The 25,470-nt window shown below is 41.2% G+C and overlaps 1 protein-coding gene across 2 annotated transcripts in view; it reads left to right on the top strand.

Annotated features, from left to right (window-relative positions):
* Positions 1-25,470, top strand: part of ptch1 (patched 1) — a 63,838-nt gene that overhangs the window by 26,524 nt on the left and 11,844 nt on the right. For both annotated transcript variants that reach the window (XM_017306869.1, XM_008418343.2), the window contains exons 6-19: positions 453-651; positions 1,134-1,255; positions 3,418-3,565; positions 5,014-5,145; positions 5,254-5,409; positions 5,999-6,097; positions 7,109-7,234; positions 11,102-11,220; positions 11,767-12,403; positions 13,701-14,010; positions 15,409-15,551; positions 20,411-20,594; positions 22,255-22,535; positions 24,870-25,007. In XM_017306869.1, coding sequence (XP_017162358.1) covers positions 453-651; positions 1,134-1,255; positions 3,418-3,565; positions 5,014-5,145; positions 5,254-5,409; positions 5,999-6,097; positions 7,109-7,234; positions 11,102-11,220; positions 11,767-12,403; positions 13,701-14,010; positions 15,409-15,551; positions 20,411-20,594; positions 22,255-22,535; positions 24,870-25,007 — 2,794 coding nt within the window. The remainder of the gene's footprint in view (positions 1-452; positions 652-1,133; positions 1,256-3,417; positions 3,566-5,013; positions 5,146-5,253; positions 5,410-5,998; positions 6,098-7,108; positions 7,235-11,101; positions 11,221-11,766; positions 12,404-13,700; positions 14,011-15,408; positions 15,552-20,410; positions 20,595-22,254; positions 22,536-24,869; positions 25,008-25,470) is intronic.

The following is a 25,470-nucleotide window of genomic DNA, read 5'->3' on the forward strand; positions in this document are numbered from 1 at the left end:
ACCAGTTTGGGTTGCCGTCATCAATGGATGTGTACATCCCTCTGTGTGTGCGTTGCCTATTTGTTTAGGATAGTAAATAAGGCTTTTTACTATGTTCTGGTTGGGAGGTTGGGAATAATAACCCAAGCCTGGTTAAGCACGTACAATGTAGTCTGAATGAGAGATTCAAAAAAAGAGAGATTGGAATGTGTGAGGAAAGGAGAGAATGGAGAAACAAGATCTAGGATGGAGCAGGAAATTACTTGTTGCACGATGGGAAATGGTTACCTAGCACGGAAATGATTTACTGCACTCAAAAGTTTTAACATTGTAAAGTTTATAGTTAGTTTGCAATAAAATTTGAAAAAAAAAAAAAAAAGAAGCTCTTACCCTTTCCTTTCTTAAAAGAAATAGGTTTTCTTCATACAGTGGTTGGGAGAAGAGATGCTAACATTTGCTTTTGAACTTTGCAGAGGTGAGAACCCTATGCAATGGACCAATTTTGACCCCAAGGAGTTTCTTGAAAAGTTACGAAGAGCACACATTCCTGTGGACAGCTTCGAGGACATGTTGGAAAAGGCAGACGTCGGGCATGGCTACATGGATAGGCCCTGTCTGAACCCTGCTGACCCCGACTGCCCTTATACTGCACCCAATAAGAACTCAACTAAGGTTGGTACATGACTACCATCAAGACTGTGGCTAGAAAATGTTATGCATGCAGGTGCAACATCAATCAAAAACTGGTGGTAAATTTCGGCTTGCATTTTTCTGTACAGATTTTATCCAACTACAATTCTTAATTTAGAACAGTAAGTGAATTCAAAATATTAATTTAAGTAAATTCATTTAAGTTAGCAAAGTTTCATTTAACTTGTAAAAACTGTAAAGTAAATTATATACAAGTCCAAGGAGTTAATTTTCTTAATTTAGCCAGCCCTTAACTTTAAACCTTACCTTACTAAAACTGGCAGAAACCCTGCAAAATGTTTGATGATTAGTGCATTCTGCTGGGTTATGATGAGTACACTGATTAGGAAAACAATGTATTTTTGCATTTTAGACAAATCCTGTTACTAGCTGATTCTACTATACATCTTTAGTGCGTAGTATTGAGTTATACTTTCCTAACTTCTGCTTTCTAATCACAACAGCCGTTCAACGTGGCACGGGCTTTGAGTGGTGGCTGCCACGGTCTGTCCAGGAAGTACATGCACTGGCAAGAGGAACTCATTGTAGGAGGCACCACAAAGAACGGCAGCGGACCCCTACTCAGGTAACCTACCCGTGCTTACACATCCGCAGATTCATAAGAACACCACAGGGATTCTAACAAAGCTTATTTTGGAGACGCTGGATGTTTTTTGTTCTGTTACGCTTTCTGAGTGTGCATGTGTGCTGTATGCGATAAATCTTGCAGTCATTAGCAGATTCCAGTGAAATTCTAAGAGCTCCAGCTGTTGCTCCTCAGCCCTGGCTGCACTGCTTGGACTCTACCCTCCCTCTGACTCTCGTATACACAGAGACGGGCACAGAGTGATCTATTGCTCAGCTAGTCTCTTCAAATATACAGCAATTTAAGTTACACAGATTTAAGTACAACACAAGCACCAGGTCAAAGCTTGTGGAATTGGTGATGTGCATACATCCTTTACACAGTTTTATGTTTGATCCATGACTTTTGAATACCAAACGGATACAGAAATTAAAATCTTGTTAAAAAAAAATACAACAAAAAAAGCGGGTCTATTTTGCAGTTAGAAAAATTATTACATATTTTGCTTGCACACTTTGTACTTGCTAAATTAGAGCGTTTATGGCACAGTCACGTACGTAGAAAAGTACATATGCACGTTCACACACATCCTGCTCGCAGAGTACAGTTGGCTGCATTCTTTGTGTTTTTGCGGTTGTGTTTTCCTGGCAAAGTTGGGTCATTACAGTGCTAGTGTGTTCCTGCACTGCGTGCACGTGCATGAGTGTGTGTTAGTGTGTTGCTGCTGCTGCTGGCACTTGGTTTCTACATCTTGTTTACTAACTGCCACCATTACCGTGATAATCACCAATCCCCAAAGATCACATTCATAAAGAGAATGACAAGCTAATGTCTGCTGTTTGTTTCATTGCTTTTTGATGATGCGAAAATACACGGACTGACTTGAGCGCTGTTCACAAGTTGCTCTCTAGTCGAGTCTCATTTGTTAATAACTAATCACTTGCACTACTTCATTGGCTTGCTAATGTGCTCATTAAGGCTGTGCAGTATTCATTATACTTGATATCATGGCTCTTCTAATCAGGTCCCTTGTGGAAGGCATTTCAGAGAGAGGCGGCAGTAGTTCTGTGCACAAGTAGAGTCATCCCTGATTATAGCAGCAATTTGTTCATTTCGTGGCTTTAAGAAGGAGAACGGTAGACAAGGGGTGGACAAAACAAGATGTTTTAGACCTTGTAAAGGGAAGATGGGGGCAACAGTGGAAGGAGTTTGTCTTGTAATTGGTAGACAGCGCTGGCAAGACGGTTAACCCGCCTTGCCTGCTGGGTGTGGTCAGAGGCCCAGGTGGCGCTGGTGCACGGTAGCCTCCCCTCTGAGGGGAGCTATGGCTACAATTGAGTAACTTGCCACCATGCAGCAAGTCAATCAGTGAATCACTGAATTTAATTGAAGCGCTTTGTCGACCTATAGACTTGATAAAATGCTATGCTGTAGTATAATCCATTTTTACCACTTGGAATATTTTTGAGAATCTGGAAATAAAAATCTCGGAAATGATGAAGGATCTAAGAAATACATCAGCTCCTAATGACATTTTTCAGCTGAATGGCTTTTAGGATTCACCCTTCTATCTGCACTATTTTTCTTAGTGGTTAAAGTCAATAATGGCTGGAAAAATAGTCTAAATAGTCATATCTAAAACTTGTATCTATCATCCATCCACTCACTTGTACGTCTGTCCATTAGTTCTTCCATCTACCTATCCATACATTTCTCTGTTCTGTCATCTGTCCGTTCCTCCATCCATCAATCCACCTGTTCTATTTTTGAATCAAAGAAGAATTAAAAAAAATTAAAGTGAGTTCTGTATCTTGCTTTAGAACTCCTCCATTAGAACTGAAACCCACGTTGTATGTGTATTTTCTAGTGGATGAACTGCTGGAAGCAGCTTGCCTTTTTTCTGGTCAATGGGTTTGATTCTCCTGAATAAGTGATATTTTGAAGCCTACATGCACCGCTTGACAAAGGTTGCTCAAAATACATCTCCTCTTCCTGTCTGGTGATTGATGCTTATTAGTTGATTAAATCAAACCCGAAAACAGAGTGTGACTAGAGTGCTTTCTTTTTATGTCTTTAAGATGAGGAAGTTTTCTTAGCCTTGCACCTGTAACTCTGTTCCCTGTCCTTGATCCTTCCAATATTCTTCCCTGTGTGCTCTCCAGTGCTCAGGCTTTACAGACCATGTTCCAGTTGATGACCCCCAAGCAGATGTTTGAGCACTTTCGGGACTGGGATGAGGTTTCCCACATCAACTGGAATGAAGAAAAGGCCGCAGCTATCCTGGAAGCCTGGCAGAGGAGATACTCTGAGGTGAGGGCTAAAGGCTCAGAAATGGGGGGAGGAAAAAGGAAAAGAGAAAAGAAATCTTCCCTAAATCCTCTACAACCACACAGTAAATCACAGGCCGGATACAGGTGTACACGGAACGGCCTCGTCTAAAGCCCAGGCCCCTGATAGATAGTCAAACCTCTGTTGGTGTGTGGTAGAAGGGATGAAGCTTCTCGCTGCTCATTGGAGAGGAGCGATGGAGCAAAAGAACATGCGTGTCTGGAATACATTAAGAGAGTGCTGGATATCTCTCTTTTCTTCAGCTTAACTCTCACACAAACACACACGCACACACATGCAACAATCCAGAGCTCACACACAATCTCTTTCCCAGCTGTGGCCCCATTGGTGGCTCATGTGTGACATCATCTGGTCTTTGTTTTGGGAGGCCCAACTCTCTGTTCCACATGACCCTATACATGTGTGTGGTATTGATCTTTTAGCTCGGGAATAATTGACTGTAAAATTAATCGTCGAGTAAGACAAAAGATGCCAGATATTTTCAGTGTGCGTTTTCGCTGTGTGAATTTTTTAGGCGTGTCTGCGATAATATGCGTGCATTTCGGCATGTGCAAGTTCACATGTGGGTGATCTAGTGTGTGTTACCTAATGTGTGTCAGCCAGCATTGCTCCCCACTGAGCTGTAACTAGAATTTGAGGTTGAAGCTATTTGTCTGTCTGTGATAGTAAAACACAGAGAGAAGGGATCATGGTGCTGTCTGCACAGACTCCTGCAGCGCCTCGCAAAAGTATTTAAAAATGTTGAACTTTTAAACATTTACTATGGTACAACCGCAGACCTCAAAGTATTTTATTAGAATTTAGTGTGAAAGATAAAAGAGAAAGTGTCGCGTTATCGTAAAGAAAGCGTAAAAGGATGAACAGCTTTTCTTTTTTCCTTTTGGTTTTATTGAGACGTTACTTTTTAGAGCTACTTTAACTACATATTCAGTCTTTTGGGCGTGTGTCTACCAGCTTGGCACATCTTGAGTCAACATTTTTTCCCCCCATTTTTCTTTGCAAAGTGGCACAATTTAAGTCCGATTGAATGGAGAGCATCTGTTAACTAGGGCTGCATAATATACTGCAAGTTTTTTGTTATTGCTATATCCCTGCACCAAATATTCATATTGCCAAGAACTGCTTGGACTACGCTAAGTATTAGCTAAATATTAAATACACTGAGTTTATGCCAATAATACATGTGGCCATACTTGTTTAATGTAGCATAAAATGGTATAGTTTTCTTCCAAACATTATGTCTTGCATCCAGGCCACAAATTTCAACTTGAGCAACCAAAGGCCTTTTTCCACATTTGCTGCATTGCGTTTTCATAGAAAACTGCCTGTTTAGTTTTATTGCCTTAGCTCTTTTATGTCTGCATTAATTTCTGTCTGAATCACTCTCTCTTTCATCTATTTCTCTTTAGGCAGTGCTGCATAGTGTGGCAACAAATTCTTCCCAAAAGGTCTTGTCCTTTACCACCACCACTCTGGAGGATATTCTCAAGTCTTTTTCTGATATCAGTGTTATCCGGGTGGCCAGTGGATACCTGCTGATGGTGAGGGCCCGTTCACAACTAAAAGCAAATCCTTAACTAAAATAAATCTCACAGATATAAAATAAAAGCATGGAGAATGTGACTGATTGTTTTCCCGTCTGTGCTCAGCTGGCCTATGCGTGTCTGACCATGCTGCGGTGGGACTGTGCCAAGTCCCAGGGTGCCGTGGGGCTGGCTGGAGTCCTTCTGGTGACGCTGTCTGTGGCGGCTGGTCTGGGCCTCTGTTCTCTCCTGGGAATCTCCTTCAATGCTGCCACCACGCAGGTAAACTCACGCACATGACGGCGGGCAGCTTCCTCTCATCCATCAGTTAGTTGGGTCATGGTTTTATTAATGGGGAAAAAACAGAAAGAGGACCTAGTTCAATCCTTGTTACCTTGGAAGAAAAACGGAAAACCTGTAAGCCTGCAAACACCAATAAACTGGTCTTGCAAATGCACAAGCAGACAGTCATTTATTACTTATATAGGGTCTTAAAAACACCAAAGTTGATGGCCATCACTAATTCCTGATCTCAGTCCCATTAAACTGTGAGAAAGGTGCCCTACAAACCCAAAAAATAAAGTAATAGAGCAATAAGTAAAGCTTGTGAAAGTTATGCCAAAAAACGATTGCTGATTGTGGGACAAACTCGTACATGTCGCCATCATCGTCCCGAGCAATCGTATTCTGACAACTTTTTCAAGTAGCTGAATAAACGTTTAGTAGATTTAGTATTTCTAGCGGGTAAAATAAAATCTGGTTTAAATCTCAAATCTTTGGGGACTAACTAATTCAATATCATCACCTGCCTTGTTGCTTAAAAGCTGAAATAGATGCTCAGCAGTTCATATTTGTTGGTTGCCGTTTGCAGGTTCTTCCCTTCCTGGCTCTGGGAGTTGGAGTGGATGATGTCTTCCTCCTCGCCCATGCCTTCAGTGAGACCGGACAGAACAAGAGGATTCCCTTTGAGGTGAGGCAAACATCCACAGTCACGCTGGTCCAGCTCCTTTCATGTCTTATCTCCACTGCGGAGGAATGTGTGAAAGCCTGTCTGTGCCTGTGAAGTAACATCGCACAGCTCATGTGCCACACACTTAGCCCACTTATCTAAGCAATGCTCCGTATTAGAAGTATGATTTTTCTCACTGCTTGTCAAGCAGTCTCTACTCTTTTTGTGTGTCTGTGTTCCTTTGCCACAATTTCAGCTCTTGTGTTATCATTTTAGCGCAGGCATACACAAATTGTGTGTTTTTCTTTCCATACGAAAACTACTTTGTATGCTTATAGCGATTTCAAACGCAGATTGTAACACGCACCGTATATATCTCTCCATCTTCACATGGGACGTAATTGTTTGGATTTTGAACAGTTCATCTCCAGACATGTATTTGCTTGTTTTTGTTTTCCACTGCTTTCCTCCCCTTCCAGCTCTCCACTCCCTCCTCCCCCCTCTAGCTTCCTTTGTGTGACTGAAATGAAAACTAAACAGAGCTGAACTTGATCTCTGCTGTCTGACACACACACACACACGCACACACACACACACACACACACACNCACACACACACACACACACACACACACACACACACACACACACACACAAGGATGGACACGCCTGCAGATGCTCCATGTGCGGTCCCGCACGTCCCCATATCATCACGCAGTTACAGACAAAAAAACACACACACACACTCTTGTTTGAATGTGTATTACTCTTTGTTTTGTGTGTGTTTTTTTACGAGATGTGAACATTTCTGGTTTTCCTTTTGCACCTTAAAGTGAGGCAGACAGGCCCGGGAGAGTTTTCCGAGCACTTCAAGGCTTCAAAAAGCTTCGCAATCACTGTCAGTCATGCTGGTTTTAAAATAATTGTTTATAATCCGCTGCATTACACATCTGCTTCTGGCTGAGAGCTGAACAAAAGTTTAATAGCTTCCCCCACCCCTCCGTTTGCTTTGCTCTTTCTGTCTCCGTTCAGGACCGCACTGGGGAGTGTCTGAAGAGGACTGGGGCCAGCGTGGCTCTCACCTCCATCAGCAACGTCACGGCCTTTTTCATGGCAGCCCTCATCCCCATCCCAGCACTTCGAGCTTTTTCTTTGCAGGTATGCTCAAAATCTTCAAGTGTGAAAATCTATGTGTGAGATCTCTGCAACCAAAATTCACGCCACAGTAGTCATTGCCTCCAGATTGTCACTTTATTGATTTTATTCATCAAACTGAAGGCAGTTATGTATTTTCCACTTAAATCCGCCCGCTCTTCTCCCTCCTTCCTTTGAGGCTGTCAAGCGGTGGTCCCGGTCTCTGTCCAGATTGCGGCCGAGGTCCGTGTAACTGAATCTGATTGCATGTGCGAATGGGTGTTCTTGGATCGCCTCGCGTTGGTTTTCTGTGTGCGAGAGCTGAGCAGAGGCTCGTATTGTCTGTGTGGGAGGTTTGAAAAGCAACAGACTGTCTGGTGTGTGTGTGTGTGTGTGTGTGTGTGTGTGTGTGTGTGTGTGTGTGTGTGTGTGTGTGTGTGTGTGTGTGTGTGTGTGTGTTCCCACACTAACACTGAGAGAACCAGAGGGGAGCTCTGACTTCTCTAACATCTGTCAGTAATTATAGACGTCACCAGAGCGGTGTCTGACAAAATGCCTCCAATAATCACAGACTTGTGAATGCTCCCAGTCATGGTTATACAAAGGAAAAAAGAGATGAAACTATTGATGATTGCTTTTTGAAAGGTAAATCTTCCCAGTAGTAGAGTGAGGGTAATTGAAACATGTTTTAAAAACACATAGCAGCTTATTGTTTGGTCAGTAGTATAATACTGACTATGAGCCCCAGTAGTGTCAATGCGATAGGTCTATTATGAGTTGTTACTTTGCAAAAACTAGGACTTTTATTAACTTTTGGCATAGGAATATTGTACTTTTTTCATTTTTGTTGCAACTAGATCTTGTTGCACAAAATCGTCCTATTGGACATTGTGGCAATATTTCTGATCAAGGTGAAAAATCGCAGTGTACTATGTAGTTGCAGTTACAATAACTTTGTTTTGCAAAATGAGTAAGCAAATAATTTTTAATCAAAAGATTTTGGCAGAATAAAGAAACGTACACATCACAAAGAGTTTCTAACCCGAAGAAATATGTGCCTGTACACGACATGTGTCTCATGACGCTAAAGTTGCCTTCTGTTCTGCCTGTTGTTGCAGCAAGTCAATGAAATAATGCAAGTTTACTGTAAAGTGGTCAGATTTCCTATTATCTAGTGAAAGCTTTGCTCTCTTGCAGCCTGAATGAAGTGCAGACATAGTGCAGTAAATTACAAATAGTTTCTAAGATCTTTGACTTCTCTTGAAGCACCTTGTCAGTCCGTACAAATTTACCAAAAAACAAGATGTTGGTTTTGGGGTGAGACCTTCTAAGGAGAAGCAGAACCTGCTTGGGATGTCTGGGTTTTCAGAGGGGTTTGGCTTTATTGTTAAATTTAATTTAGGCGGAGCTTTCATTCAATATAAAAAATGGAATAGTGCAATTGGAAATCCTTTAAAAAATTTGTAGAAATCCAACGAGGTTCATATTTGTTTTATTTTACATAGGGGGAAAAAAACATTTATGTTCTTTGACTACAATCTAACATTCAAACTAAAATTCTTTTTGAGACAAGGGGAGGAAAAAAATACATATGTGCTCAATTATTCCCAGTTACGTAAGTGACAGATTTTACTGCTAAAGTTGACCAAAGTGATCGTCTTTCTCAGCTCTCCTCCTCTCGGGCTCAATCTCCGTTTCTCACACACGTATACACTCAGCCGAGTGAGGTAAGATGTCGCCACGTTGAGTACGATATTAGCATGTGTGGATAGATGGCTTTAGTACAGCAAGTCTGTCAAACATGATCCATTTACCCCGTGGGTCTAATCCATGCCGCCTCATTTTGTACGCTTATGTGCCACACACACATTCGCATGCCATGCATACTTTATACTTGTGGTTTAAAGGACAAACTTTGTGGAAAGAAGATGAAAGTTATTGCTTTTTACTGGCAAAGATGTTTTTTTTTTCTCTACCCGTGCCTCTTTATCAGCATTAAGTGCTTCCTTTGGTTGATTGATTTATCACCTATCCTCTCTTTACTTCACTTCCTCCCTTCAGGATCGATTAAAATCCACAACAAAAGCTATGACATGGTTTCACTCCCATTGACCCAGTAAGAAAGTGTGTTTTAATGTGTGTGTCTGGTTGGTGTTAAGGTGTGGTGTAAGTGGGAGGCCGTACAGTTTCGCTGCTCAAGATATGTGTGTGTTTATGTGCATTTTTGTGTGAGCGTTGTCTGTGCAGCCGCAGTGCCTGCTCATCACCTCAGAGCCTGCGGGCCTCTGGCTTCTTGGGTGGTCTGGCACACACATGCGATTGTGTGCGTTTGTGCGCATGTGTTTGTGTGTGTGTGTAGTGGTCTGGCAACTACGCAATATCCAGATTGTGTTCTGGGCAGGGACCCAACCCCCAGCCTCTGCTCCAGTGCACCACCTTCAAATACTTAACCACAACATTGTACTGGCTTCTTTTACACATACACACATGCCTTGCCTTTTTCCCCCACTTTTTGTTTCTCCCTGCACAGTCTCTGTTTCAGTCTTGAAAGAGACTAAAAATGTGTTGAAAGGCAGTTTTTTCCTTTTACGTTTGCAAATTTTATTTTTATCTGTTTGAAAGCCATGCCGGTCTTTTTTTATTCTTTGCTGGCCATTCATCTTCATAGTTGTTTTTACAGTTTTGGACTTCATGTCATGGATTGTAAAAGTTGGATTCTTTGGAATAAATACTTTGTGTTTTGCTAAAGTATTTGCATCCCTTTTTCACACTTTATCTTGTAAAACCACAGATCTCTATGTGCTTCACAAACGTTTTTACATAATAGACCAACACAAAGTTTGCCATAATTGTCAAGAAGAAAGAATATAAATAAAACTCAAATTTTTAAGCACTCTAGAACTTTGACATGGCTATTTTAACATGAATAAACTTTATTCTACACCATTCGAGTGTAGCTCTGGTTGCATATTTAGTATTGTCTTGCTGAAAGGCGATCCTTGGTTGGAGTATCAAATCTCCCCTACAGCCTCTAACAGGCTTTCTTACAATGTTTGCCTGCATGTAACTCTCACTGACATTTCATAAACTCAAACTTGGATATGTATTAACTACATCGTTGCAAAGATAAAATAGAAACCATAGGTGTTTGTCGATTTCTATTATTGTTCTTTGAACATAAACGCATATTTATAGTATTTAGAAAATCATGTTTCATGTTTGAGGAGTCCTTTACTCTTTGGTTATGCTGTAAAATGCCACTATGTGCCTGGAAAAAGCACAACATTGCTCTGTTAATCTTAGTCAATTAAATAATTAATAAATTTTATAATTAATGTAGAAAATTGTATGTTCCCAGCTCTCTATAAAAGCATTTAATAGCTTCTTTGGAGCTCTGATTCGCTCAATTCTATCTTTCAGTTATGATTTGGGTTAAGTGTGGTAAGACAACGTGTTTGTAAGTTGATTATGGAACTTGTTAAATTTTTTTGCGTGTTGAATAAAAGGTTACCTGACAAAAAGATAACTGTCAAATGCTCATGTGACAAAACAGTACAGGAATTAACCTCAGAACTTACAAGGATACAGTGATAGAGGCAGACTGAATGGTTAGCAGTAGATTAGAAAATATCTACTTCAGTCTTGAAACTCTTGAGAACTGACTTTGAAATCCACTTGTGAGCATCTCTGTTCATAAGGGGTTTCTGAAGGCATTTGATCCCCCTTTCTTTTTATTTAGCAGTTCTAGAGTAAATAAGTGCAAATACAAATGTTTAAAGGTTTAAAGAAAAAGAATACTTTTTCAAACCTTTGTATTTTTGCAATTGATTGTGTATCTCTGTTACTCTACCAGCTCTTTTGGAATAAAATTGCCCCTTCTCTGTCTTGCAGGCCGCGGTGGTGGTGGTGTTTAACTTCGCCATGGTGCTGCTCATCTTTCCCGCCATCCTCAGCATGGATCTCTACAGACGAGAAGAAAGGCGCTTTGACATCTTCTGCTGCTTCTACAGGTGAGATCAGTTCTTTCGTTTCTGAGTGATTGCTTTCCAGTTATTTCCTTTCATGATTTTTTTTTTCTTTTCTCCGTGCTTTTATCTTCTTAGAAATAGCTTCAGGACATCATTATCTCCCAGTTATCCATTACAATAATCCGTCTGAATCAGAACCTAATTAGAGCTAAAGTTGTCTGTCTGTCTGGCTGCTTGGTTGTTTCGCTGTGTGTTTTATCTGTCACTGTCTTTATTAGACTCTACCGGTCTTCCTGCCAGCCTGGGCATGCTTGTTGGCGCTGCCTTAGTGCAGATGTGTACTTGTGCTATTAAATTCCATTGTTACCGCTATATTTCATGCTGTTGGCAGAGGAAGGTCCAAAATGCCAATAGGCTGAACAATATTTCTAACAGATGTAACGCTGTGCTCTATTTTACAAAACTGAAGGTTCTAGCAGTGTGTTTTATATATATATATATATATATATATATATTTTTTTTTTTTTTTATCTCACAGCTGTTCATGGCTTCATTTTTGTTTTTCTGCTTCTCTGTCTGCCTCCGCAGCCCATGTGCCAATCGAGTGATTCAAATCGAGCCTCAGGCGTACTTGGACGGAGCAGACGCGGGACACTACAGCCCTCCACCGTCGTATCGCACGTCTCCTCCGTCTTATCACACGCCTCCACCGAGCTACAGCAGCCACAGCTTCGCCCAGCAAACCCAGATCACCATGCAGTCCACGGTGCAGCTCAGGACAGAATACGACCCCCGCACGCAGGCCTTCTACACCACGGCCGAGCCCCGGTCGCAGATCTCGGTGCAGCCGATCAACCCGGTTCAGACGAGGGGCAGCCACAGCGGCGACTACTACAACAACAACAACAACGTCAGCAGAAGCAGCATGAACAGCCGAGGCAGCAACCTCGGTGGGAGCAGAGGTAATGGGGGCTCCTCAGGCTCTGCCGCCTTCGCTCATCACTGCCCGGTGCCCACATCCGGCGCCTGCACCATTCCTCAGGGTGACTCAGCCTCTACGACCAGCCAGAGCCCAGAGAACAACAGCTCCACGCGGGACCTGCTGTCTCAGATCGGAGAGGCCTCAATGGGTCTGCACTGCCTTGAGCCCTCCTGCTCCCGTTGGACCTTGGCCTCTTTTGCTGAGAAGCACTATGCGCCGTTCCTTCTGCGACCCACCACCAAGGTCAGTTTAGCTGCATAATACATATGTTTGTTTGTTTGTTTGTTTTTTAGAAAATTTAAATAGAGAGAATTAATGTGTGTGTGTGTGTGTGTGTGTGTGTGTGTGTGTGTGTGTGTGTGTGTGTGTGTGTGTGTGTGTGTGTGTGTGTGTGTGTGTGTGTTTTTCTTTTTTCACTGAGTCACTAGGGTGCTAATTTGAATGGGAGGGTTAGTCAAAGTGAATTTGAGCAGGATGAAATCTGGGGTGGAGGTTGTGGTCATGTCCTTTGTGAGTCATACACACTCAGCACACTCTGACCTCAGTCTGGGTGGCCACTCTTCTCAGCTGAAGTACATCTTGTGGCCTTTACTTGACGAAGTGTTTCACAACATGCTATGCTAACTGCAGAAGTATTCACGCACACATTGTGGAGGGATTTTATGTGATTGGTCAACAAAAAATAATATGTCTATGTGAAGAAGAAGTATACGGGTACATCATTTTCAGAATGTTTGACAAATAAAAATGCCAAAATTGTGATATGCGTTTGCATTCAGTCCGTACTGCAATTACAACCTGTTCTTTGCAAAAACAATTCAAGCTGAGCCGATGGGTCTCAGAGGTCCTGTGAACACTGGCTTTCACTTCTTGGCACAGATTTTCAATCAGCTTTTGGGCTGGAGTTTGTTGGGATCTTTTTTTTTTTTTTGACTGAAAAGCTTCCCCGAGGATGATGCTGCCACCACCATGTCCACAGTTGGGATGTTGTATTCAGGATGTTGTTTAGTGTTAGTTTTCTGCCATGTATGTAGACCAATAGAACCTTCCTCCAAATGTTTCTGTATGTTCCCTACAAAGTTTTTTTTCTTTCTTTTTTTTTCCGCTATGCCATGGCCTGTCAGCTGTGTTTGTTGGTCTTTACAATATTTTATGACATTACACTCTGGTGGACTGGTTAACTTTTGAAGGTGCTTTATCAGAATAACGGGGGCTGAATGCAAATGTGCTGAATATTATGTGAGAACCAAGCATCTTTTTAGTTCTTCCTCTGGCTTATAGATCTATTGCGGATCTATTGTGTAGTATATCTGTAAAATACTTTGATGGATGTCATTCTAACATGGCAGAATGTGGATAGTTTTACAAAGAAGTATATTTTGGTTTGCTATGACCAAAAAGTTGTTGATTAAGACCCAGGTTTTAGACACTTTTAAGATCAAGCATCAACCTTTGATATTTCTGCTCCTCCTTTGACTCGTAAGACACAAGATGCAGCCATTCGATCAATCCATCCTTGTGTCCATCCGTCTGATTCCAGGTGGTCGTGATTATGCTATTCCTGGGCCTGCTGGGAATCAGTCTATATGGGACCACCCAGGTGCGTGACGGCCTGGAACTGACGGACATCGTGCCCAGAGAGACCAGCGAGTACGACTTCATTGGCGCTCAGTTCAAGTTCTTCTCGTTCTACAACATGTACGTGGTGACGCAGCGGGCCGAGTACGCCCAGAGCCAACCGCTCTTGCACCAGCTCCACCAGAGGTTCCACACCGTTCGCTACGTGTTGAAGGAGGACAACGGCCAGCTTCCCCGCATGTGGCTCCACTACTTCAGGGACTGGCTGCAAGGTGAAATTAAGCCCGGTTTCTAATCAGGACTCCGGCCAGATGTTAAGCCGACTGCTCTCTGTGTCAGTTTCAGTTAACTCAAAATTTGATTCACGACTGCTGTGTTACCAAAACTTTTGTTCACTTCTTGAGAATAGCAGAGCGAGGAATGGCAGTGATTTAGTTTCTTGCGGAAAAAGTTTTGAGATAATCATTTTTGCCTTTGTTTGACATGAATCCACAGCAAACAAGATGTTAGGCTGGGGTTCAAAAGCAGGAAGCATTTCAAACTTTATGCTGATAGTGGCTGATTAAAATCCCATAAGGGAGGCTGATGGAGAAGATGTTAAAGACAATATTTTTATTCTGGGCTTTAGGAATTGAAAAGCAAAAGATTTACCATCAACTTGAAAAGTTGATGTTAAAAGTTAAAAGTGAAATCAAGGTTCTTGAGAAATTATAAAAAGGTTTAAATTTCAGTTTATTTTCCAGGTTTCCAAACCTTATTATTTATGTTCTTGTCTGTTAGTCGGATCCATCCCTTTGAACATCGCTCCATTTTGCTTAGTTTGTTGTTTTTCCATGTTCTATACTTGAATTCAGGTCAATGTAGAAAAATCTACCACAAACTCAATGTAAACTTTTTTGCTTTTATACAAATTCTTTATAAATTGGTTAAAAAAAAAGACAAACAACCCCAGAAAGGTGGAGCTTAAATTGCATGGAAATATAGAATGAAAAATGCCTAAGAACCCTAGTGTGGAATATATTTACTTGAGTTTTAATTTGGAGTCGATACAGCATTGAGACGAGAAATACTCGAGCATGTAATCTTATGAAAAAAAAAATATGCGGTGGCATCTTGTGGGAGTCTGTATATGAACCGGCTGAAGAACCACACAGAGTGTGTGTGGGGGGTGCTGAGAAAGGGAGAGCCGTGTCTGATATTCCTCTCCGCAATGGTGGGACAAATTGGAGCCAGACAGGCCAAGGAAAGAGACCCAAAACAACATCTCCCACAGACGGACCACAGCATGGGCCTTGAGGGGGAAGAGTAGACAGGAGGGGAGTGATACACATATGGATTAGTGGAGAAGTATAGAAAAGGAGGCATATGTTACTGATATATCCCCTAACGATCACCATGAATTAAAGCCAGCAGATTTCAGGCTTTTGAAGTCTCGCTTTGTGGTTGGAAATGGAGTTATATGAAATCAATGACGCTTGTTATGGAGGTTAAGGTTAACTTGCAGAGTTGTGTCATGTTCTGTTTTACCGCGTCGGGTTATTGCGTGTTCCGTTTTCCTGTGAACTTGTGCTTTGTAATTGTCATATAGAGGAAGGCTGGAGATAACAGAGCATGTAACCTTTTAAGCATCCTAATCTAACCAATCTGTCTCGACTCGGTTTCCCCGACAGGACTCCAGCAGGCATTTGACAAAGACTGGGAGGCCGGCCGCATCACCGTCAGCAGCTACAAGAACGGCTCTGATGACGGCGTCCTGGCTTACAAACTGTTGGTGCAGACAGGACGCAGGGACAAACCCATCAACTTCAGCCAGGTATGTGGCGGATTTAAACCTTTCCTGTCCAGTCACTTGACCTGTCCAGTCACTTGACCAAGCGAGAGAAACTTGCGCCATGGGGCGCAATGTCAATATTCTCTGCAAAAATGTGATTATCCTATTCAATAGGAACGCCTTTATTTATTTTATGTTTTACTTAACTGTTCAAATAAATTAACTTCTGAATGAAATTGTAATTTATTGAGATGAAACTGTAATCATTTGGATGGGCTCTGAGCTCCTTTCATGCTAACAACAGATATACAAAGGAGTGATGCAAAAGCTTACGGAGAGTGACGGGAACAGATTATTGGGAGCCAATATTCTCTTGTGGACCATTATATCTGCAGCTATAAAAAAAAAAAAAGATTTTTTGGAGTATGCAAACTTCAACCTTGGATTCAGCTGATATTGTTGAGCTGAGTATCTAACCTAAATATCAGTTTATTATATGATTTATGTAAATAGTTTCCAAAGAGACTCGACTCACTGTAAGAGTTTGTCCGTTCATTCGCTGAAGCATTGGTTTGCCTCTGAAAAATAACTCTGCATTTGAATCATTCCTCAGTTCCTCCATGTGTGAGATCGGTGAACAGTGAGCCCCCCCCCCCCCTTGTGTGTTATTAGCTCCCTCTGTTTTCAAAGCTTAGCACACCAGTTGGACAGAGAGGCTGCGTTCTGCTGTCTGGTGGTCTGAGTTTAGCACCCACTGCATTTCATTATTAGTGCTGGCAGAGCAACGATAAGGCCATTACTCTGTTTTTGAGAGGTCCTGCTTACACAGCACTTGGTTGAGATCTGCACCTCACCTTGACTCGAAAGCTGTTAGAAAAGTATGAAACAAACGATGTTATCATTCGACAATTTCCAGTTCAGTTGTGGAAGCAGCCTTGTCTCCAGTCTGGCATTGTGAGAGATGTTGTTATCTAACTGGGACTCAAGTCAACCCAGTGAGCAGCTTAGATCTCAGATGGAGGTCTAGAAAGGAAATCAAGTCTCGTATATGTCAACAGAAAGATACCAATGTGTTGATAATGAGAGAGAGAGAGAGTGTGGGGCGGGTGGGAGGAAATAAGGGGAAAGATTGAAGTTTTTGGAGCTGAGGAAATTTGCGTAACTTTAACAAGACAACGGAGGGTTGTATGTGTTTTTAATTTAAAGCAGGTTTTTTTAACCACTTTATCAAAACAAAGGAGATGTAGATTCATTGCTGCGTTCTTTGGCAAGAAGAGTGAAAACAGAGATAAGGACCTGAAGAAATATAAAAACAAAATTCTTGGCCAAGACTCCTGCGAACCTCAGACACAAAACAATCCATTTTCTTTTCAACACTGAGCTCATTTTTGTCGAGTCTAATAAACACTGCAGCATCCTGTGTAAAAATACAGCAATCAGAATTCTGTGGTAACTTTCACATCTTTGAATTTTGGAGAAAAATGTTAACAATAATGATTTTTTATTGTTAAAATCACTATTGTCCAGTTAATAGCTAATACTATTAACTGGACTCAACAAAATTCAGAAAAATTTTTCTGACAGGCAGTCGGACTGGAGAGAGTAGTACTGTAAGTGCAAGTGTTAAAAATGTTTCATCGTATATTAGTGACTATTTTTGCTAACTGTAAAGCAGCTGTCTCCCATGTGCATTGCCTATAGTGATGTCAGTACCCTTACCTTAACTCAGGACTTTCCAACAGAGTGCAAATATTTCCACATGCAAATATTTTCACATCCAGCATATCCCATGACAGAAGACGGGGCCCCCAAAAAGGATAAAGAAGAGAGCATCTTCCTGTTATTTGCTCATAGTCGTGCTCTCTCTTGTTCTCTTGCAGCCTAAACGAACTGCTGTCTTTTCTCAGCATGTTGTAGAAAATATACTTTCCTTTGAAGTCACTTCTTGAACTCTTGTGGTTCCTCTGCTTTTATTTCTAAACTCCTTACTCATGTTCAGTAACAACATCCACTCTAAAGAGCGTTGCTTTGAGAATGGTCTTGTTGTGTTTAGATTGTGGTGGATTTACTTCTTCTAGCTCACAGAAAGCGAAAGCAGCTCTGGTGTGCAACCTTGTGACATCACTTCCTCTCCCTGTGAGGGAATTAAGTTGCCTGCACTTCCCGTGACAGCTTGAAGACATGCAATTGTTGCCTATTCCGCTGTTAAATTCAATCCAGATCCACTGGATTTCAGCTTTCACTCCTGCTCCCTCTCTCAGGATTACCTTCACAAACCTCTGCCCTCTGTGCTACTTTCCAGTGTACTCCTGCTTTGAGACGGGATGAAACACTTGTTTATCTGGGCCAGTTCTGTGTTATCATATTGCAGTAATTTTGTTTTGTTTTTTCCTGTCTGAAACAGAGGAGCAGATCTTCACCAACTATTTCATTTTTATATGCCATTTTACAGTCCTTTGCAGAAGAACTTTTTATCTCTGTCCTCCAATTTATCTTTTTTCCTGGTGATTATTCAGTCCTGGTGTGCTTGGTTTGAAAGCAATGTGACAGAAAGGAGACATTTCGCGGAGTGAATCCAGACGAGGGGAGAGCACGCAGACAAAGGAGGAGGTGAAAAGACTGAAAGTCTGAAGAAAAGACAGGGCTAACACTATCAAGAGCTCTTTTCATTTTAGGGCCGATTGAATCTGTGGCGCCAGGCATTCTGGGTACCCATAGGGGTCAGGAGAACCAAGTGTGAGCAACATTTGTACAGATGTTGTGTTATTTTTATAGTTCTACTCCATTTGCTGGGTGGCATTTCCTTCAGTGTTAACAACCAGGTTAACTGCACACAGACGCGCCCAGGGACTCCAGCCAATTTTTTTTATTGTTACGCTAACTCAAGCAATTTTTCTCTCGCTAACCCCCTCCACCACCACCACCACGAAATGTGAGGAGAAAAGAAAAAAATCCAAATCCTTTCTTCATATACGTAACCCGGTGAGTCCAACTCGACCCCTGAAAGCTCTCCCAGCCTCTGTGAAAGATAGATTTATGGTTCCTAGAAGGCAGAGTGGCGGAACTGTACAGTAATGGTTTTACCTCTCAGGAGGTAGCGATGCTAGGCCACGCTCCTTTGCTTCCCCATATGAGGGCTAAATTAGCAACCTTAAGTGACAGAGTTATTCATGTACTGGATACAGCTGTTTAAATGAAATAACAGTTGAAGCCATCACAAAATAATTTAAAAAAAAACCTAAATAAACAAACAGTTTGTGCTTCTGGTTCATAATGGATGAATGCCAGGTTGTCTGACTCTCCCCTTAGAGAAGCTTAGAGTCGCAATTTTGCATGACGAATTTTAAGGATTAGTTTTATTTGTTCAATTCAGATGTTCTGCAGACAGAGCAATTATTCAGAGTATAAACTTTTAAGTTTCATTGTTTTGCAAAGCAAGAAAAATAAATACATTTGAAAAATAGAAGAAATTTCATGTGCTGTTTTTTAAAAGCACTTTTTAAAGCTTTGGTATAAGGACTGTTAGTATCAAGTTATGCTGATTTAAAAAAGAAGTAGATGTTTCAAATATAGCCCAGGCAGTCCAAGCTACAACTACTTGGAGCCAGCAGTATTTTATTCTAACATCCACACATCATCCAAAGCCTCATTTTTTATTTTTCTGCGAATGCAACTGCACTGGCTCCCAGTTTACTTTAGAGCACATTTTAAGATTCTTGTTTTAGCATGGAGAGCTCTTCACCGGCAGACACCAGGTTATTGTAGAGCACTGCTGCACCTGTACATCCCCAGTTCCCTGAGATCGGTGCCTACTAATAGTACTAAACTGAAAATAAAGGGAGACAGAGCCTTTTTGTCAGTGGCTCCAATACTCTGGAACTCCTTTCCTTGGGCGCTGAGTTAAGCAGACTGTGGCTTTCTTTAAAAGCCATTTAAAAACCTATCTTTTTGAATCTGTTTTTGTTTAACAAGTCTTGTAAAACACTTTGTGATCATTAAATATCAAAAGGTGCTATACAAGTAAAGTTTTTACTTACTCACTTACATATGTTGGGGGCTTGTATACATGACAGCCATTATTTTCTTAAATACATTTATCAGTTTACAAAGAAACACTCAAGACAGAGACATAAAATCTGAGCGGTGTTTGAAGGAATAACCGTGACAAGTCGTGTAAAACTGTTTGCAGTAAAATTGACACCTAATTTTCTTTTCACCAATAACTGCAAAAGTCCTTCCACATTTTATGTCTATAAAGACTCAGTGTTAATTCTTCCTTAGCAGCCCGAAGCTCTTGGTATGAGAGTGCTCCAAAGTTACTTTTAGACGTTTATTCAGAGTGGTCAGGACATATGGCCTGAGGTAGACCAGCCAGTATCTGCTGTATATAAAGGGAGAGGCTGATTCAACATTTTCCATGTTTTAATGTGGCATGATAATTCTGGGAAGCTGTGATCAGAAATACTGGAATTTCCAGAGAAGGTAACCAGTGTTTGACTTGTTGATTTTTCTTTGGTTGGAAATGGAGAGAGAGCGGGGCTAATATTTGCCTCCTGTTTTTGAATGGAGTTTCGTTCTCTTGCACTCATCCATGTGTAAAAGGAAACATTTCTGCGGTTTGCTCACCTGTAGAATGTTATGGTAAAACATGGTTGATTTCCACAGAATCGTGGCAAAAAACAGCTGCAGCACCACAATCTTTACTAAATGTTAAAATCTTTTTTTTCTTATTATTTCTAAAGGCTAATTACTCCAGTTCAGACTACAGTTTTCAGCCTAACGTAAATGAAAATAACCTTCAAGTGCATGTACGTTTTAATGAAAGGCCTTTCAGCAGACCAGCAGTGTGTATTATCAATGGTTGCTGTCATTAATCCATCCCTTTCTGTGGGTTTTTGTAGCTGACTCGACAGAGACTCGTGGATGCAGATGGGATCATCAATCCTGGGGCTTTTTACATCTACCTAACCGCCTGGGTCAGCAACGATCCCGTCGCTTATGCCGCCTCACAAGCCAACATCCGTCCGCACCCTCCTGAGTGGCTCCACGACCGGACTGACTCCATGCCCGAGACACGTCTCAGCAGTAAGTCAACACACAGGACGGCCTTGCGGTGCAATGTAGCGGTGTCTCAACACTAGCGTTTGCTGGTACCGTGCTGAGGCCACCACGCTCCGAGTTGTGTTTACCTCTTGTGGTCTGACTTATTGCTTTGTGTCCGTTTCTAAGCTCAAAATGAGGTAATAGATTTTGCTGGACCAGAGCAGAGTGTGCACTTGCATGAGCTCAGGTTGCAAAGCTGAGAGCTGGGACACAACTCAGTGTTGTGCCTGTGGTTCAGTGGTATAATCCTGGCTACCCTGGGGCTCTTGCAAGCACACTCCCACACACTTTATTAAAACTCAGTGACCCTCATCATGCCACACAACCTGCTCTCATTTCTTTACCACAAACAGACTGCAAATCACATAAAACTACAGTCTGCTCTTATTTGAGTTTAGGAGAACCTGAGTTCGGATGGGATGAATGACTGGAGAACTTGTAGGAAGTTTGGGACTGGGATAATGTTATTGGATTAGGTTCTTTACGGTGTGATCCACCAGTGTAGATTTACGCTGCTAAGTGTTTTGAATTTCTTGCTGCAATTACAATTTCAGGATTTGACCCAGACTCTCAGTTGGGTTTAGTTTTGGACTTTGACTGGGTTATTCCACAGTCTAAACCATGCCGTTGTAGCTCTGGCTATATGTTTAGTGTTTTACTGCTGGAACACGTGACTTCTGCTCAGGTTTTCTTCCAGGATTGCTATGCATTTAGCTTCACCCTTCTTCTCATCATCCTAATCTTGTTCCCACCCCTTGATGCTGCTAATAATTTGTGCCACCTCAGGGATAATGGATGTCTGTTTTTGAAAAAATTTCCCCTGGAAAAAATGGAAAACCAGTGTATTGCTTTCCTTCCATTTTACAGTTTAAACAAAAAAATTTAGTTTTGTAGTTATAACATGACAAAATGTAGAACGGATGTATCAATACTATTAAAAGCGACTGTATATAACCATGCAGCTGATGAGTAATCCTTTAAATAAATCCTTTAAAACTGCCATGTGCAGAAAAGGCATAACAGCATGAATCTGAATTAAAAACTGTTTTTCAGCAAGTATTACTTCATTGCTGAGTGACAGGCAGGATATACGTGTTTGTGCATTTATATTATTCTTTATGTGGTGGTGCTGTGTTTAGGGTGTGGTAATGGCAATGATCCTGACATTGTAATTGCTGTGAATCAGCCTTAGTTCTGACAGTCTGCTGTGTCTGGAACTGATAGGCCCTCATTAGGCAGACTTGGCTTCAGTCTGGCCAGGTTCGAGTCAATGGAGCTCTGTTTAATGCACCTCTACACCCCACCTCCACATAAGCACAAACACACTCACCCACAGATGTAACTACTCCTTGAATGAAGTTGAATTTAGGATAGATAGACCACGACGTGGTGTAGATGAACTGTCTTAAATTATCACTGTGGATTTATTAAATAGTTACCAGAGCCTAAACAGGACAGATTTGTATTATCTGCAAAGGTTATTCTTGCCATTGTTGTTTTAGCTGATATTTCCCCTTACCACCCAGCAGCACTCGGTTCCTCAGTTAAAATTTATCCATGTTGTTATAACCAAATTAAAACCAAGATCGGTGCATATCCATAGAAAGTAAATGAATCTTCCTCTCACTTCTTCTCCGTTCAGTTCCTGCTGCCGAGCCCATCGAATACGCACAGTTCCCCTTCTACCTCAACGGGCTCCGAGAGACCCCGCAGTTTGTGGAGGCCATCGAGAGCGTGCGAGCAATCTGCAACAACTACAGCCGACAAGACCTGCCCTCCTACCCCAACGGTTACCCCTTCCTCTTCTGGGAGCAGTACGTCAGCCTGCGGCACTGGCTTCTCCTTTCCATCAGTGTTGTGCTTGCCTGCACCTTTCTAGTCTGTGCCCTGTTTCTGCTCAACCCGTGGACCGCTGGCATCATAGTAAGTGTTAATAAAAATTTTTTTTTTTTATTTTAAAAAATCAAGTCTTAAAGAAAAAAGTGCTTTTGTTATCTTTTATAATCTGTTTAGCATTTTATATTGGCACTTATTGCAACTAGTGCAGGCAGTTTTGTTAAAACAACATTGTCTAAATGAGTTGCAAATTGTCTTAACATGCAGAAAATTCTATTTCCTTTTTTTAATAGCCTCCTACATTGCTGTGCTTTCTCTGACTTCATTTTTTAACACTTAACAGACTCTGAGAATTGGAATCTGAGTCCTGTACTCTGACTAATGACTTCCACATTGAAGACCATTATTGGTGTTACAACAGCTTGTCATCACTTAGACAATGGCCAGTCAAGAAGGATCAATTAAGCTGAAAATCTTCCAATTTCCCGGTGCACAGTAATGAATGCATCCGTTTTTTTTTTTGTTTGTTTGTTGTTTTTTTTCGATAAGTGAAAAAACAAAAGAACAGATTTTGAAAATAAAACTGCTTTGAGAGTATGATGATAAAGTTTCAAAAAGAAGGGATGCTGTGCGATATCATGGGCCCCTCACCAGTGTTTATCTTGTGATGTTTTGTTGGGCTACTGTGTTTAGTCTAGTCTGACACTCCCAGACATCAATGCTGAAATAAATGTTGAAAAAAAAGTTTCTTCAGCAGCCAGTTTCCACTCTGACCCTCATAAAAAGTAGTCTTTGTCCTGTTTTTTTCCCATCCTCTGCTCTTGTCGTTTACTAATTGTCTCACCCATGAAGTTTCCATGGACACAGGCAAGAAAATAGGGTGCATTTATACAATGTACAATGTACAAACGTCCAGGTACTTAATTCACACAGAAACACACATAGAGATCACTCTGGTTATTCTCCTCTCTGCTGCGTTGTACTTTACAGCAGGCAGTTGCTAGGCCACCCGAGGCATTAAAACGAGGTAGGAGGGGAGTTCATGGTCACCTGTCAGGCTTTACTAGCAACATCAAAAGGTTTGTTACAGAGAGGCATCAAGAAACAAACAACTAGCTCTACAAGCTTACAGCTAGTTGCTTAACACTGCATTGTCTCCATATACATATTATATTCAATCGACTTAATGTTGCCATTATAATAATCATCAAATATGATTTTCGTTCTGTATTTCCATTTTGTCATTTTGCATTTCCTCTGGCATTTAGACAAAGAATCCAAGCTTTTAATACCATAGTTTTAGTTTATATAACAAATAGGAGAAATCTGATCATTCTTAAGATTCAAAATGAGACCTGAATTTCATCTTGAGGTAATGTTTTCTTAGTATTTTTGTCCACTTGTTAGCAGATTTCCTTCATGGAAATGCATCTTAGCCCATGACACGGCCACAAAAATTACCTCTAGTGGACACTCGTGCACAGAACTCCATCCCCTGCCCGCACTGGGCCTCTTCAAAGGATTTAGGTCTCATGTAACCTGACACCTGTCAGCTGATAATGGTATTTACTCTCAGCTCCTGTCCTGTCCTGCTTTGCCCGGGAAAATCCACTCTCCACACAGAGTTGCACACATTTTGCTCACATTCTGATGTCTTGCTGCCTGCTGAGTACAGTCAGAGTTTAGATCAACTGTTAATTTCAAGGTCATCCACCCAGAAGACCTGATTTGGGTGGGTGTGGATGTTTGATTTTCTCCATGTGTTCTCCAACCACCAATCCATCATTCATAGTAAGCCTTAAATGTAGACATTCTCAGCAATGCGTACATTCAAGTGTGTTCATTTACTGAACTCCAACATGAAATGTTTGTAAAATCACACAGCTTGTGTCTGAAGTGCGGATGCATTGTACTTTTAGTTTTATGACTTAGTAAGTTGAGTAAAATTTCTTCTTACCCTTCAGGAGTATAACTGTGCCCATGTTGCTTTTGTCATAAAAAAACAACAACAAAATAAACAAATTTAGAGCTAAATTGCTTAGGAAAATTGCATTGTAATGCTGTTTGGGAGCACGTTGCACTTTAATGCAGTAGGGCATAAGTTATTTCTCTGTTTGTCCATAAGAGAATTAATGTGATGGTTCTGCTTTCTTGTATTTCTGATGCTTCGTGCAAACCAGTTTCCCCTTGGGATATGTATAAAACTGAACTGAACTGTGTCCAGACCATCCAGCTGACCATTCTTCATTTTATTTTTGAAATATTGATGTATTATTGTAAGCAACTTAAGCACATATGAGATGTATTTTGAAACTTTGGACAAAATTAGAACATGTTTTTTCCCCCTAAACCGTATGTTGAATGTCTCTTTTTAAGTAAACCCACATTCCTGTCTGACAGAAAGCTCTTTTTTATCCTCAGGTGCTTGTGCTCTCTCTCATGACTGTGGAGCTTTTTGGCTTCATGGGACTGATGGCAATCAAGCTGAGCGCCGTCCCTGTGGTCATTCTCATCGCCTCGGTGGGCATTGGAGTGGAGTTTACAGTCCATGTAGCTCTGGTAGGCCAATGAAAGCATACTCTTTTCAACACCAGTTCTGCTATGCTTCTGTTTTGCTTTTTGTGACACTTAGGTTTTTAGGGAAAATTGATGTCCAAACTAACACGGCATGATGCAAAAAAGTAGACTAAAAGCTCCCACATACTTCATCCGAAGTCCCAAAATCAACTTTCATTAACATAGAGGCGTGACAAAACTTGCGTCAAAGTTGACACCAGGCCTGAGTCAACCTATTTTGACAGAGTTGCGGTGAGGAATTTGTCCATAACTCTAACCTGTAGTTTTGAGTCATTCTTTTCACAAGAGATGTAAAAGCACTAATACTAATTGTTTGATTACTGACTATTTCAAATCTGGGGTCCTTTAAATGAGAGATGATTGTTCAAAGAATGTTATGTTATGTTTCTTACTTACTTGGAATGTCTTTTTACAGTTCTTTTTCTTATTATTATTACCTCCTCTT

Source organism: Poecilia reticulata, linkage group LG9, assembly GCF_000633615.1.
Source record: "Poecilia reticulata strain Guanapo linkage group LG9, Guppy_female_1.0+MT, whole genome shotgun sequence".
Taxonomy (NCBI): Eukaryota; Metazoa; Chordata; class Actinopteri; order Cyprinodontiformes; family Poeciliidae; genus Poecilia; species Poecilia reticulata.